The sequence below is a fragment of the Podarcis bocagei genome (genome assembly GCF_964188305.1).
Source record: "Podarcis bocagei genome assembly, chromosome: 8".
Classification (NCBI taxonomy): domain Eukaryota; kingdom Metazoa; phylum Chordata; class Lepidosauria; order Squamata; family Lacertidae; genus Podarcis; species Podarcis bocagei.
In genome coordinates this window covers 57,871,945-57,888,394 of record NC_138133.1, presented here as the reverse complement: position 1 = coordinate 57,888,394, position 16,450 = coordinate 57,871,945, and the positions used below count along the sequence as shown (strand labels likewise).

Genomic DNA, 16,450 nt, shown 5'->3' with positions numbered 1-16,450 from the left:
TATCCTTAATATTCTGACAATATTGAACTGAGAATTCCTCTGCCATGTGTTGTTGTGAGGGGAAACTATCTTTTTAAAAGGTGTATTTTATTGATTTATCAAACTTAAACAGAATTACATAATAACTACAAGAAGTAAACTTCCCTCCCATCCATCCTTATTGGATTTGTCTCTAAGTAAGACATAGCTTCAGTCTAGCTCTAGGTTTTCACAAGCATCAATAAAGTAATATATTGAAAGTGTCATCCCACACTTGTTGCATGTGCTCTTGGTGAGTGAAAGCTGTGTTCATACTGTGCATATTGAATAAAACAAAGCCAAACTCTTACTTCCTGTACAGTGTTCACATAGTAAGGTGGTTTGTCCATGAATATCAAGCCCCATGTCTGTGAGATCCAAGCTTCAAATACGATAGGCACCTCCTTCCTACCTACCCTTCTGCTCCATCAGCCTATCCAGGCTGGTTTTAGTTGTGGGGTGGGTGGTGGGGCTGAAATCTTAGGAAGATATAGTTAAAACCTTGAGTAATATCTTACACTGGAAGGTTATTTTGTGTATTCTGAGTAGCTGAGGAAGCATCTGAGTTTTGCACTAATCTTTTAAGGCCTATTGATTCTTTGTACTATTTATTGGGCTCCATTGGGAATAGGAACAGTGCATGTTTTGTACTCATACTAGTGCCCATGAGAACTTCCCACGAGGGACCTGCCTTTTGCCATTTTCTCCAATGCCTGCTGCTGGCATTTCATTAACCTTTCCACAAGAGTTCTGACATATCATTTCAAATACACAGAGAGAAAACCCTTTTCACCAATTCCTTTTTATTATCACTGTGGATTGCATGGGGCGGGCAGGATAGAGGCATTGGATCAAAGATTTGCTGATACACATTTTACCTGACTTCCTCAATTTGGAATTCTCACAATGAATTTACTGGGATCAAAGCATTGTTGGGTGAATTTCTTCTTTTGACACATTTACAGGAATGTTTCTGCAACTGAATAAGGCATTCAGTTACCGTATTTTTCGCTCTACAAGACGCACCAAATCATAAGACGCACCTAGTTTTTGGAGGAGGAAAACAAGGGGGGAAAATTCTGAATCCCAGAAGCCAGAACAGCGAGAGGGATCGCTGTGCAGCACTCCCTCTTGCTGTTCTGGCTTCTGGGATAGCCGCGCGCAGCCTCTTCAGGGCAGAGGGAGCCTTCATCCCCCTGCCCTGAAGGCTCCCCGCTGCCCTGAAGAGGCTGTGTGCGGCTAAGCCAGAAGCTAGAACAGCAAGAGGGAACGCTGCGCAGCGATCCCTCTCGCTGTTCTGGCTTCTGGGATAGCTGTGCAGTCTGCATTCGCTCCATAAGACACACACACATTTCCCCTTACTTTTTAGGAGGGAAAAAGTGCATCTTATAGAGCGAAAAATACGGTAGTTGGTGGGCTGGGAGGGCTTGCTTCCAAGACCCATCTTGCCAAATGTTGGCAGTAGCAGCTGCTTTGATCAAGAGAGTCCTGTTGAGATATATCTCCCATGTCACAACTGCTGTGGTCCACAGAGCAGGTTGGAGTTGAAAGTTCCAAGCCATTCCATAAGTAAGGGGAGAAAGGTAGTTTCCTTTTTCCTTCTGAATTAGCAAAGTGTTGGATTTGGGAGGAGATAGGTACACGAAGCATGGCCCCATGGTACATGGGTAGGCAAACTAAGGCCCGGGGACCGGATTCGGCCCAATCACCTTCTAAATCTGGCTTGCGGATGGTCTGGGAATCAGCATGTTTTTACATGAGTAGAATGTGACTTTTTATTTAAAATGCATCTCTGGGTTATTTGTGGGGCCTGCCTGGTGTTTTTACATGAGTAGAATGTGTGCTTTTATTAAAAATGCATATCTGGGTTATTTGTGGGGCATAGGAATTTGTTCATATATTTTTTTCAAAATATAGTCCGCCCCCCCACAAGGTCTGAGGGACATTGGACTTGCCCCCTGCTGGAAAAGGTTGCTGTGTTTTCACATACTAGCTTTCTTTTGGCTCTTTTTATCCTTTTCCTCATGCTTGTTCTTCAGAAATGAAATTTAGCATGCAAAGCCTAGTCTCATTGAGGTGCTAGTTTTCTGTATTTAGGCTGCACTATAATGTGCAGTGGTACAGTTCAAACAGATTTACTACCTTAGTGAGAACTGGACCTAAGGTTGACTTGTGCTGCTGCATAGGTGTTGTAGTAGGAGCTGCCTGGATGGGAAAAGAAATGTGGATAGAATAATAGGTTACTTTGACTAGATAGTAGCGAAAACAGTGAGTTTTCTGGAAGTTTTCATGGATCTACAGAATACTCTTTGCTATCATCAGTAAAGACCTGGGGGGTACTTCAACAAAATGTTTCAGGATATTCTTTCCTAACTGGAGTACTCTTGTTCAGGGTTCTAGCCAACCAGCCACAACCTCCTTTCATTCAGCCACCATCTCATTTTCAAGTCTGCTTTTCTAACTGATACTCAACAATCTGTGGCTACTGGAAGCCGCCATAGTCCAGGGCTCAGCTTGGGAAACATAATACTGTAGGGGTTCCTTTCTCTTCTTGGGGTCAGGAGGTAGAGAAAAGCTCTGTATTATGGGTGGCAGAAGAAAATGTAATTAGGGGAGTAGGGCAGGAGAAGGATGACCACTCCTGGAAACCTTGCAAGGTTGTCTTTGATACTAACGTTAGGAATTGAAGAGATGCTGTTTATCGTAGATAAAGGTTAGACATGACATTTCTCTTCTTTCATAGTTTTTTGAATTGCAAAGTAAATGCCACAGGCTTAGATCCAAAGTGCTCCATGTATGAGGGGAAGAGTTTCCACTGATTCTCTAACCCCACAGCCTACTATGCCTTTTAGTCACCATTCTCCTAACCCACAGAAATGGTTTTTCATGGAGTGCAAGGGGCTGAAAAATCCTTATGTTCTGCATGGTGCTTTGTGTCCAGGTCAGTTTTCTTAACTTTGGGGAAATGTTTGCTTGGTCCCAATTCTAAAATAACAATAAAGAAATGCACTTTAGTCTAACTTTCTGGCCCTATTTTTTGCACAACAAATGACATTCTTTGTGGTTAGCTCAGTGTCTGTTTACACCAGGTTATTTCTCTAGTTGTCTTTCCTGCACAGCAGGTTTGAGCATTTTTATCCTATGGCCTTTGTTGTAAAACTTGTTCTTTATCACACTGTAATACTCCTTCTCACACTGTAATATTACTTCCTGGAGAATAATTATGGAAAAATTGTGTTTTGCTGCATGGTTTCTCCCTTCCCATATATAGAACACACATGCTATGGAAAACACTTATTTGGGATAATCCTCATACTCTTACATTTAAGATCCCAGTGTTGAGCTGCATCCTAGAAACCTTGAGAACCCATGAGAATGCAGTATTGAACTACAAAGAATGTTCATGACAAGTCATGACATGCCTGTTGTATCTTTGGTGCTTACTTGCTTGCAGCATAAGCAGTTGTTGTACCATAGCCATTGAATGCAATCCATAAATTCAAGCTATTTGAAAGCTAGACCACCTCTTTGAGAATGCATAAAACATGATGGGGAAAGAGTTTGTCTGGTTAAGTGAATCAGGCTCAGAAAGCTCCTTGCATAGTCTTGAATATATGGCACACAGAGGGTAAAATGCTCTGTGTGCTGTAATTTTATGTAGTTTTTCCCTGTTAATTAAATATTCTGTGTGTTTTGCTGGAAGGCTGCTTAACTTTGGCCTTCTTGCTGCTTCTGTAGTCTCTTTTGGTTCCACAAATGTTGTCGGGAGGTCTGATAATCAATGTGTGAGGATGACATTGTAGAATTGGAAGAGACCTTGAGGGTCATCTATTCCAGTCTCCTGCAGTGCAAGAGTATCAATGCCACTGATATGAATTTTATGAATTTCCTGTTAGGACCATAAATATCACTTCCAGAGCCATAAAATTCAGCCGCCAATATATAATTGGGCAGTACTCTGCATGAATTGGTTGATGTTGCACAAAGGAAGAAATGCTTTGTTAAATAATTCTGAATAGGAGTTTAAAAGCTATTATTAGTTGCAAACAAGTCCATCAAGCCTAAATAAAAATTACACCAACCAAACCACATATCTTTTTGTTGTAATAATAATAATTTAATTTAATTTAATTTAAATTCTGTCTGTCAGTGCAAAGTTTCCCAGGATGGTACATAACAATATATTACATATACAAATCTATTTTGTTTAGTTGTGTCCGACTCTTCGTGACCCCATGGACCAGAGCACGCCAGGCACTCCTGTGTTCCACTGCCTCCCGCAGTTTGGTCAGACTCATGTTTGTAGCTTCAAGAACACTGTCCAACTATCTCGTCCTCTGTCGTCCCCTTCTCCTTGTGCCCTCAATCTTTCCCAACATCGGGGTCTTTTCCAGGGAGTCTTCTCTTCTCATGATGTGGCCAAAGTATTGGAGCCTCAGCTTCACAATCTGTCCTTCCAGTGAGCACTCAGGGCTGATTTCCTTCAGAATGGATAGGTTTGATCTTCTTGCAGTCCATGGGACTCTCAAGAGTCTCTTCCAGCACCATAATTCAAAAGCATCAATTCTTCGGCGATCAGCCTTCTTTATGGTCCCACTCTCACTTCCATACATCACTACTGGGAAAACCATGGCTTTAACTATACGGACCTTTGTTGGCAAGGTGATGTCTCTGCTTTTTAAGATGCTGTCTAGGTTTGCCATCGCCTTTCTCCCAAGAAGCAGGCGTCTTTTAATTTTAATTTTACAAATCTATACAAAAACCCATATAACCATATAACCAACAATATAAAACAAATATATTCCAAAAGTGAAGTAGAAAAGAATCAAAATTAGAAAATGCAGTGGCATTTCAGTTCTCAACCCACTTCATGTACCTGAGAAAACAAACACATCTGGAGCTAACATCTAAAAGGAAATTATGTTGAGTGCAACTGAAGCTCTGTGAGAAAGGAATTCCACATTTGTGGTGCCATAAGAAACATGGCTCTTTGCCACTGTCCCTCTAACTCTGGATATCAACAGAATTATGAAGTGGTCTCTCCTGAAGAATTTAAGGCACAGGCTGGCTGGAAATTGTGGTTGTGGTCCTGAAGATACTTGGTTTCTAGACCATGTAGGACTTTATAGATCACGTCAACACCTTAAATTGAGCTCAGTAGCAACAAGACAGCCGGTGTAGATCCTTTAGGACAGGTGTAATCTGATCTATTGTGGTGAGCGGGTGGCGCTGTGGTCCAAACTACTGAGCCTCTTGGGCTTGCTGATCGGAAGGTTGGTGGTTTGAATCCCCGCAATGGGGTGAGCTCTGTCCCAGCTTCTGCCAACCTAGCATTTTGAAAGCACGCCAGTGCAAATAGATAAATGGGTACCGCTGCAGTGGAAAGGTAAACGGCGTCTCCATGCACTCTGGTTTCCATCATGGTGTTCCGTTGTGCCAGAAGTGGTTTAGTCATGTTGGCCTCATGACCCGGAAAGCTGTCTGTGGACAAACGCCAGCTCCCTTGGCCTGAAAAGTGAGATGAGCCTCATAGTCACCTTTGGACTTAACCGTCCAGGGGTCCTTTACCTTACCATTACCTTTAATCTGATCTATTATAACAGATATTATTGTTAAACACCAAGTTCCTAACACGTGTGAGCTCATAGGTTTCCGTCAAAACTCTGAATCATTCTGGGCATTCTGTTTTATATCTAGATATATTCTTAAACTACAGTAGGAAGAGTACTTTAAAATAGACAGTTATCATTATAAAGCCACAGGAAGTCACATGAGGCATAAAAGGATTTCCAGAACCTTAAGTGAACCAATGTCATTTTTAAAAGGCTTCACATGAAAAGGTGAAAAGTGTTCGAAACTCCCATTGTTCTATATGCATTTTGCAACAGGGTATTTCATTAGTGCAAGCAGTTTCTGAGCTCTGGGTGCAGTGCTGCACCTAAGATTTCAGATTTAAACTGCAGAGTGGAAGGAAAGCGCACCTAGACATTCTGTTGTTGTGCCCATAATCTAGGTTTAAAGTGCCATTTAGCTCCTAGCTTTCATATCTCAGTTTCTTATACTGAAGGTGAAGTGCATAATGCTATGTCAGATTACTGGAGTTAGTCAAAGTGAGTTTAGCCTGCATCTTTTTTATTCTACTTCACATTTAATTTTCAGCAACAGATTATTTTTGCAATTAAATGCTTCTGTTTTCCTGAAATTAAACAGGAATAAGCAATTTAGTTGTATGTAGCTGCCAGCAAGTTGGTATACTGAAGTAATCTGTACGATCTGACCCCCCCCCAAAAAAAAATCTGGAATATAGAACAAACTAAAGCTAAATGAAGAGTTGGATTTAATGACCTAAGCCGTGTGTCTTCAAACTAGTATTGTATGCATTGTATGCATTTCCCCCCTCTTTCTTCGCTGAAATATGGGTTTGCCTTTGTGCTTGACATGCACTTTGGAGCACTTACCAGATGCCAAGGCAGAGCAAACCTCTGTCCCCATCCTGTGCTGTGTTGTTTGAAGGATTGTTTTGTGCCTCCATTTCTCAGCTCTGAGTTTAAAAGTGGAGTGAGGAACAAGATACTTTCTTCTAACCTCATGCTGTGTTTCAGAGATGTACATCAGGGCCAAGATCCTCCTCCTTGGAGGGAGATACTGGCAACAAAATTTGGGTTGACTAGCAAGCTCAGTCAAAGTTTGTTTATTCGTGATGAGGAACATAAGAGCATAAGAAAAGCCTTGCTGGATACAGTGGTACTTCCGGTTGCAAACTTAATTCGTTCTGGAGGTCCGTTCTTAACATGAAACTGTTCTTAACCTGAGGCATGCTTTCACTAACGGGGCCTCCCGCTGCCGCCGCGCCACCGGAGCACAACTTCCGCTCGCATCCCGGGGCAAAGTTCTCAACCAGGAGCACCTATTTCCAGGTTAGCGGAGCTTGTTACCTGAAGCGTTTGTAAGGAGGACAGTACTGTACGTAACCTGAGGTTCCACTGTGAAGCCAAAGTTCCATTTAGTCCAGCATCCTGGTCTTGCCAGTGGGCAGCTAGATGCCTTTTGGAAGTCCACAAGCAGGATCTGAGTGCAACAGTGCTGTCTCCATTTGTGACGCCAAGCAACTAGTATTCAGAGACATACTGCCTCAGATAAAACACAGTCATCATGACTAGTAGGCATTGATGGCCTTGTCATCTTTGAATTTGTCTGGTATTATGAGGTAATATTATGTGTTCTTGTCAAATTTTCAAGGTATTTTCCAACCATAGAGTTGAAACATATAGAGTTGGATGGGACTACAAGGGTCGTCTAGCCCAACCCCCTGCAATGCTGGAATTATCACATGGTTGATTATCACATGGTTATGCTTTCTGGTTGATGTGTCACTGCCAAGTTTATGCCATGATGTGTCTGAGCACAGAGAATCCAGAAGTCTGCAGTAGTTCTGCAAGGACTTCTTTGTTTTTTCAAACACACTGCCATTCATTCTCATTGATTCTGTTCAGTCTTCCTCACAAGCAGATGAATGCCACTGTTAAGACTGGGGCTGGGATCTCTAGAATTCTGAATAAGTTTGGATTAAAATCAGGTATTTTGGAGTGTACTCATGCAGCCATTTCCACATTGATGTGAAGACAGTGTTGGCTCCATTAGAAGAGTTGAGCAATCCCTTTCTAGAAGACACTGAAGAGCCACTAGTTCACAAAGAATTTCACAATGCAAAAAACATGGTAAAGATAAACACATTTGACTGTGATGTTGGACTATTATAGTTAAGGAAGTTTTGGCAAATGAAATATTTTGACTAGCAGAAGAAATGGTCAGTTTGATCTCAAAGGACTGTATTTTGGTTCTTGAACAATGGGGGGGGGGGGGAGTTGCTTTCTTACAAAAAGAATGGAGTGCTACTTTGAAGTGTGACCTAAATCCATTTGAAGACTTGTTGCTAGTTGATTATTAGTTGCAAATGGGAGATCTTGAATACTTCTTCAGACAGAAAAAGCATAGCTGGTTGTCATCTGGTATGAAGTCTGGCCTAGCTTGTGTGCCTCTGTTTTTGCATAAACAGATAAACATTTTTCCTGACATTAGTTGATTATTTTACCTTGGTCAGTGTATTCAATGTGGATAATGCTTAAAATTTCTTAAGTATGCTGGATTTAATTTCCTGTCAAATTATTTGATACCATGCAACACAAAGTCTATTTATATCAGTGTGTCTATTCTGAGTAAGGCATAGCTGAATATTACCACCCCATGTGAATAATAAAATGTAAGAGAGGAGAGACACAAGTGGGAAATACACTGTGGCACCCTTGCCCACAGCTGCCCACCAGCTGGCAGACCTTCTTGAGAACTGATGAAAATAACTGATCTGTTCAACTTCCTGGCAGAAATGATGATAAAACGTAGACGTGGCAAGCTATTGATCAGCATGTATGAAGAGCTCATAATTTCTTTTCAAAATGACTGTTACTGGTTGTAAAAGTGGGCTGTGGATGAATACTCCATTCTCCTATGAGTTGAGCTATGGCTTGAAATGGCACAGGCACACAAAATACTGTTCTCTTGGCTAGACAAGGGCAGAATATCAGGCTTCTAGTATCTATACCAAGGTGGCTAATCCGGAGGCTAAATGGCACCTGCCGATTGCAGGGGCCACTGCTATAGACTACAGTACTATTCTCTTCCGTTCATTCTCAGAGAAAGTTCTAATGCTGGGGTGCTCATAGTCCTAAGTAGCTTGCTAGGCTAGAGTCCCTGCAATCTGTACAGGAGTTCCAGTTAACAAGCTCTGATACGGCTGACTTTTTAAACTACGTTTGACTGTAGTTTTGAAAGGATTTATTCTGTGTCAAATTCATTTACATCACTGTCATCATTTCCATCAGGTGAACCAGGCCATAAAGTATGATTGGTTTTTGTGATGGAAGCTTATTAAAGATCTAAGAAATTTGACATTTAATTGAAGAACAAATCTGGGCCTTTGTCTTATTGTGTTCTCCGTCTGCATTCCCTTGGCAGTTAATCATATAATGCTCCTGAGCATGAAATTAACAGTAAAAATGACATAGCTGATGTTCCATCTTTGGAAATGGAGGGAATTCTGAAAGTAAATTCTGAAACTTGGAATATTTTTAGAGTAGAGGATCTTTGTGCTTTGAGAATTGCATTTTAAAATGGTTTATATAAACCATACTACAACTAGAATTTTGGGCTGTCTGTGTATAAAGTACAAAGAGGACTGAATCTCTAGGGTTCTTTAAAAACAAAAGGGTTGATTTGTTAGGAGGTTTAATCCAGAGATTTCCCACGAGCAGAATTCTGCTCGTGGAATGTCCTGCAGGAGAAAGTGGTAATATTTGCTGAACCCTCCTACCCCCATGCCCTCTGAAAGGTTTTTTAGATGGTTATTGGGCCTTCTGGAACAGAAGGCATGGTGAACTGGGGTTCTACAGAGGGAAGAAAAAATCAGCTAAAAATTCTCAGCCCCTTCCTTGAGTGGGAACCTTAGCTGGATCAGAGCACTTTTCATAAACAGAAAGGGCATGATAATAATAATTTTATAATAATAATTTTATTACGGCCGTAGGCCCATACAGATAAAAACAAGACATAGATAACAGCTTGTGCACGTGGGAAAAAACAGCCGCTAAAACACTACTATAACAATAAAATAGTATAAGATGGAATGGCATACTACGCCTTAAATAGCTTGTGGTGCTCCTTGGCAACGCTTTTGGGTAAGGACAGCGACCAGAAACCTAGCCACTTTCAGGGTCGTATGGGTATCCTTATCCTGCAAGATTTGGGCAAGGTGGAATTTTGGTGGGGTACCCTCTAGTTTCTGTATGATTGATCCCAACAAATTTGCCCGTGGCACATTGAATAAGGGGCAAGTGAACATAATATGCTGAAGCGTCTCCGGCGTCTCCTTATCACATTCGCACATGGCGGAGGCTTGGCCCTTTGAGAATCTATGTCTCAGGACATTGGAGGGAAAAACGTTAAACCTCGCTTTGGTGAAGGCCAGCCTATGGGCAACAGTCGAAAGAGAGGAGAGGTATGATGGGACGCAGTAAGTTAAAGTGATACCAATGTTCTGGGGCGAACAAACACCTCCCCCCAGCGTATAATTTCGCTGTAAATCGATGTCATCCAGTCTTTGGCGGATCAGTCTTTGAGCAGTGATTTGATCTAATTTTAGGGAATCTAAGGGAGAGATTCCATAACTCAGGAGTTTGGCATGAATTCTACTAGTCCAAAGGCTGGAGAATTCATCTCGCCATAAGCATTGGACAAGGTAATGGTCTGGTAATCTATGCCACAATGATAACCAATAATTGAAGACTTGCTTCCACAGGCAAGTTTCTAAGGATGCGATCTTCAATTCTAGTCGCATGGCTGCGTTGCTTATGCACAGGGGGAGCATTAGGAGCCGACGTAGGAATTGGTTTTGCAGAGTCTCAAGAGGAGCAAGGTCTGTCATCACGGCCCAGAGCGGGGCAGCATAAGCAAGCACGGTAACCACTTTTGCCTTGAACACCTTTAGGGCCGAGGGAACATGCAAAGCTCCATCCGAAAAGAAAAATCGGAGGAGCGCATATGACAGAGTTTTGGCCTTGTTAAGTAGGTGTTGAATTTGTGCTTTCCACCCCAAATTGTATTGAAAAATAACTCCTAGGTATTGAAATTTTAGGACTTGCTCTATTTTTGCTCCACCAAGCTTCCATTCGTATAATCTCCGACTTCTGGCGAAGATCAGAATCTTAGATTTAACATGGTTGATGGTTAATTGGTTGAGTTGACAATACGTGGCAAAGATCTTCAGAGCTCTGGTTAGTCCAACACGTGTATAAGATAGAATTACCGCGTCATCCGTATATAAAAGCAGTGGACAGCGGTAATCCGCTAGTCTAGGCGCGTGTGTACTTGGAGATGCGTTGACTAGGGGTGCTCGCATGTCGCTGATGAATAGATTGAATAGGCAGGGAGCCAATATACATCCTTGGCGCACTCCCTTGTTTATTGGTATCAAATTTGTGAGGTCGCCCGCAGGAGTAAGTCTCACTCTGGCAAGGGTACCTTCGTGGAGCTGACTTATAAAAGGGCATGTCTGGATCCAACCCACAGGAAGGATTATTTGCAAATTTTGCATTTGAGCAGATAAAGCAGTGGTGTCCAAACTTTTTTCAAGGAGGGCCAGATTTGATTAAGTGAAGGGCTGTGAGGGCTGACCAAAGAGCCAACCAAAGTTGATGACCTTTGCAGGAAATAAACTGCTACAGGGGCAGGATTAAACCAACCAGCAGGCCAGATTAGGCCCCCGCAACGGACTTTGGACATGCCTGAGATAAAGCATAACTTATTTGGCATAAAACAAGAGTGAGGAAGGTTTCTCAAATAGAGGGGTTGCGTTCTCACCTGGGCAGTCTTCCGGGGACTGCTTGCCATTGATGGGCAGGGCCAGAAATAAAATGAGCGAAGGACCGAAAGTGAATTTTACCAATGTACAGCAGGCTAATTTCCGCACACACTCACCACTATCCATCCTTCATCCAGACAACCATCAGGCGTTACCCGAGGTTCAAGGACACATACCAGCCAGGCGAAAACACTCAGTGGTATGAAATAGGCCTGGTGAGAGGAGTGGCCTGGGGAAAATCCCAAGGGCAAGATAGAAAAGAGGTCTGAAGAGCTGCAGTTTTCCCCAGGCCTGAAGTATATATATTTATAAAAGTATATATTTATAAAAAATTAGAAGAAAAATAGAAATATTTGGCAATTTGAACAGCTATTTTGGTGGCACGGTTGGGGGAGTTTTCTATTATAATCTAGGAAGTCTACATAAAATTCAGTTATAATTCCAAAGAAATTGGCAATAAACCGATGTTCATGCCTGTTATGAATAAATGTTCTATTGTGAATATATTTTCTAGCTAGCCTGTTGTGAATAGATTAAAATTACTTCAAACTTCCCAGTATAATGTCTGCTTATGGCAATGGTGAGATCTGTATGGGGTGTGTTTATACACATGTGTGTCGCTATTTGTCCTCTTCAGTAATGTTGTTGTGTAATGCAGTATAAATTACATAATTTCAGACTGGAAAACAGTTGTGCCTGGAGGGTTGGGAGAGAAGTCTTGCCTACTTATTCACCTTCTGAACAAGATTTCTTAAGGATTTTTTTCTTTCAAAAGCACATAATACAAATTGTTTTACATCTTGTCCATGAATGTTTATGGGTTTTCAGGGTTCAGTCTACATTTGATGCTTGCTTGTAAGCAGGAAGACATTCTTTTTCAGTTTATCTTGAGACATATTCATAATTTAATTTTAAATTGTGATTGAAGTGGGCTGAATCATACTGTGGTATATGCATGTGTGTATATAGTAATGTAATCCTAATGTGTTCTTTGGCAGTTGAGCAGCACTGGAAATGTAGAACGATATTTATAAATGTTTATAAATTTTAGTTTAATGTAATTTAATGTTAGTTTATTTATGTTAGTGTTGCTGTAATGTTTGTAAAACAGGTTTTTATTTCCTTTTTTTCTCCAGAGGAAATAAAAGCAGAAACTGGAAAACAAAGGTACTTTTTTCTTTATTAATCATGATTAATTGCTCTGAAAATACATTTAGCATCATTTGTACAGAGATGAAGTCAGTTGTCATTGTACCTTTTTTTGGGGGGGTGGAGTTTTATGAACTATAGTGGGACCTCGGTTTACGAACTTAATCCGTTCCGGAAGTCCGTTCTTAAACCGAAACTGTTCTTAAACCGAGGTGCGCTTTCCCTAATGAGGCCTCCCGCCGTCGGTGCCTTTCCACCATTCGGATCCCGTTCTTAGACAGAGATAAAATTCTCAAACCAGGACACTATTTCTGGTTTAGCGGAGATTGTAAACCAAATCGTTCTTAAACTGGACTGTTCTTAAACCGAGGTACCACTGTATATGTTTTGTCACTAAGTTACCATGCCTAGAGTGTGAACGCACTGCATACTTGCTGTAACTTGAAGAAATTAAAAACTTTTACTTGTAGCGTACAAATTAATTTTCAGAGCACTTTCTTGCTAATCACTCTGACTTCAGTTTACACTTGGAAAACGTGTAAAGTATGTCAGCATGTTGTTAAGAATAATTAAGAGTATTAGCATCCTTTGTGAGAAACAGGTTTTTCATGCTTTGTTAGACATTTCATGGCTTCAGAACAGTTTTGAGATGGAAAACTTGATCTCATCACATTTGTCCTTCTGACACAGGACCTCCCTATAGGCACCCAGTATGAAGGGAACATTGTAGCTCTTTCAAATTTTAAAAAGCAAGCAAGCCCTAAACAAAATTGTTACTTTTCAGATGGAGATTGGATTAAAACTTTAATTGCAAGTCTATAAAACAGTCTTCCCAATCCCCTGCAAATGAAACATGGTAAAGGAGCACATATAAAGGGAAACGGCAAAGAACTAAAAAGATACTCATGTCACAAGGTTCTAAAGCATGAAGGTACAAAATGAAATCCTTACCCAAATGTTAACAAGCATAGCAATTAAGGAAACAATTTTTAAATCGCAAAGTAACATTCGATATAAACACACAGGATGTATAAACTGAACCAAAATGCCTCCTAGCAGTGGTCCAGAGGCAGTATATAATGATGATCTAACAGGTATAACAGTGAAATATGTAGTTAGAAAACTAAACTGGATACGTTCCAACCCATATAGATATTCCTTACTGTAAAATGACAGCAGTGTTAATATATAGCCTCTCTTTCCAAGCTTGTTAAAGAACAGTATGTACAGGAACAGAGTGAAGACACATGCTATAGCAGTATTTACAATACCACTAATGCCATGGTATTTGTAAATACCATGTCACAAGTCGGATTATTGGTTACCATAGAAAGGAACTACACTCCTACTAATATTGAAAAAAGTGCTTCAAATCCATAAATTGAAGTTGTTAATGAGGGAGTGGGGTGCCACCTTAATACGGAATTGATAAATTTCACCCAAAAATTGTAGAAAAAGCATGAAAGTTTACATCCAGCGTCATGTGAACTTCTCCTTCCTTTCTTCCCTCCTCCCCCCCCATGTGCTCCAGAGGGTTGGGAAACCCCCACAGTGCATTTAGAGAATCATGGGGTTTATAGGAGAGAGGGGAAGTCTCATTGCACAATTAAGTGGATGGATATCCTAAGTTAGGTACTGAAATAGTCTTGCAATATATATGTTTGTTCTTAGGAGGGATGCAAAAGCCTTCCATCAATAAAAGATAGTTGGATTTTGTATGCAAAATCCAACCTTACCTGTCATGAAATCATTACTTAAATACTGAAAAGCGGTTAGTCCTAATTTACTGGAGGGCAATCATCATTGTCTCGGATCATGATCAAATGAATTGGAAAAAACCAACTGGATGCCGTTACATGTTCCTGCACAAGTAAATGATGGTACACATCTTTTTAAATCCTAGCTCTTAAGAAACATCATGGAACTTTGGAGTGTCAGGCATAGCCCTATTGGCTTTAGCCCAAACGTAGCAGAGTTTTCCTGCACAGCGAAGAAGCTAGTTGCGGCAGTAATGACTAGTCAGCTAGACTCAGAATAACTATTTACAGGATTTATTAAAAGGAAAAATAAAACCAGCAGAGTTTCTGCATACAAATAAAAGCAAAATAAACCCTCCTTTCTTTCTTTCTCTCTCTCTCTCATAACCATACACAGCACTTCTAACTCCTAACACACCTCACACCAAACTGTGCTAGCAATCCCTAGATAACAGAGTTGAGTGCTGCTCGTTAACCAATCAGAGTGAGTAGTTTCTAGGTCAAGCAGACCTGGGCTTTCTGCCAAGAGTAAATTGACACCAGCTTGAGTTAATTGGTGAAGCTAGAATCTGCAAGTTTCCCACGAGAACCAATTAACAGAAACTGAAACAGAAACTGAACACCCCCTCACAGATTCTGCTGAACAATTAACTCCAAATACACCTATGTAGGAGATCATTTTTCCAGCAAACCTAAACCCTTGCACATTCGCTTGTTCTTTATCTTTGCCAATGGTTTAGTTAACACATCTGCTACATTTTCTTCACTTGACACATAAGTACAGGTGATTACATTGTCTTGTACACAGCAACGTACATTTTGGTATTTTACAGAGATATGTTTGGAACGCGATTTGAAACCCTCTGTTTTACTTAAAGTTATACAAGCTTGATTATCAATGTAAACTTGTACTGGTTCTCCACAATTTACATTTAAATCTGCCAACAAATGCTTGAAATAAATCACCTCGTTGCACAATTCACTCAATGCGGCATACTCTGATTCCGTTGAAGACACACTTACAACGTCTTGCTTGCGTGACCGCCAGCTGATTAAAGCTCCACCGACCATTATGACTAGTCCTGTGACAGACTTTCTATCCGGCAAATTTCCCCAGTCACTATCACAGTAGCAACTCAACATTTCATCCTCTGAAGAATTTAATTGTAACATATAGCCAATTGTCTGTTTGAGATATCTCAGAACTTGTTTTACCCCTTTCCAGGCATTTAGTGTGGGTTTTGAGACCAATCTACTTAATATGCCTACTGCATAGCTAATATCAGGTCTGGACCACTGTGCTATATACAATAAACTTCCAATTACAGAATGATATACATCAGGATGTTCAAATTCAGGACTCTCATCTACGTGAAGTGTTTTTATGAAACCTGGATCCATAGGCACCGCTGCCCCTTTGCAATCCTGCATCCTGTATGTAGTCAGTAGTTGTTTAACTTTGTTCTGCTGACTAATTAGGCAGCTGCCATCTTGGGCCCAGCACACTTCCAACCCTAGATATGTCCTAACCGGGCCTAAGTCCTTCACTTTGAACTTACTGGACAATTGCTTGGCAAACCTTTTAGTTTGTTTATCTGTTTTGCAGGCATACAATACATCATCTACATAAATCAGACAAAATTCTTGATCACTGCCTGTACCACGTACATAAACACAATTGTCAGCTGTACTCTGCTTGAAACCAAATGACACTAAGGCTTCATGGAAACATTTGTTCCAAGATCTTGCAGCCTGTTTGAGACCATATAGAGCTTTGTTTAATTTTAACACTCTATTGGAACCTGTCTCATAACCAGGCGGTTCGGCTAGATACAGGTCTTCTGATATTGATGCATGTAAATATGCAGTCTGAATGTCAAAATGGTTTAACAGGAGTTTTCTCTTTGCTCCAAGCGTTAGAATCAGCCTTACACTGTCCCCCTTAGCAGTAGGGGAAAAAGTCTCGTCATAATCTTTTCCAGGCCTCTGAGAGTATCCTTGAGCAACTAAACGAGCTTTGTATTTGTACTCTCCTGTCACCAGAGGTTTAAGTTTGTACACCCACCTGCAGCCTACAATCTTTGCTCCCTCAGGCGCTGCTACTGGTGTAAAA

At 40.9% G+C, this 16,450-nt stretch overlaps 1 protein-coding gene across 2 annotated transcripts in view; it reads left to right on the top strand.

Annotated features, from left to right (window-relative positions):
• The window catches only part of ARFGEF1 (ARF guanine nucleotide exchange factor 1), a 75,284-nt gene that overhangs the window by 12,254 nt on the left and 46,580 nt on the right, over positions 1-16,450 (top strand). For both annotated transcript variants that reach the window (XM_081204300.1, XM_081204299.1), the window contains exon 2: positions 12,568-12,598. In XM_081204300.1, the coding sequence (XP_081060426.1) occupies positions 12,568-12,598 (31 nt within the window). The remainder of the gene's footprint in view (positions 1-12,567; positions 12,599-16,450) is intronic.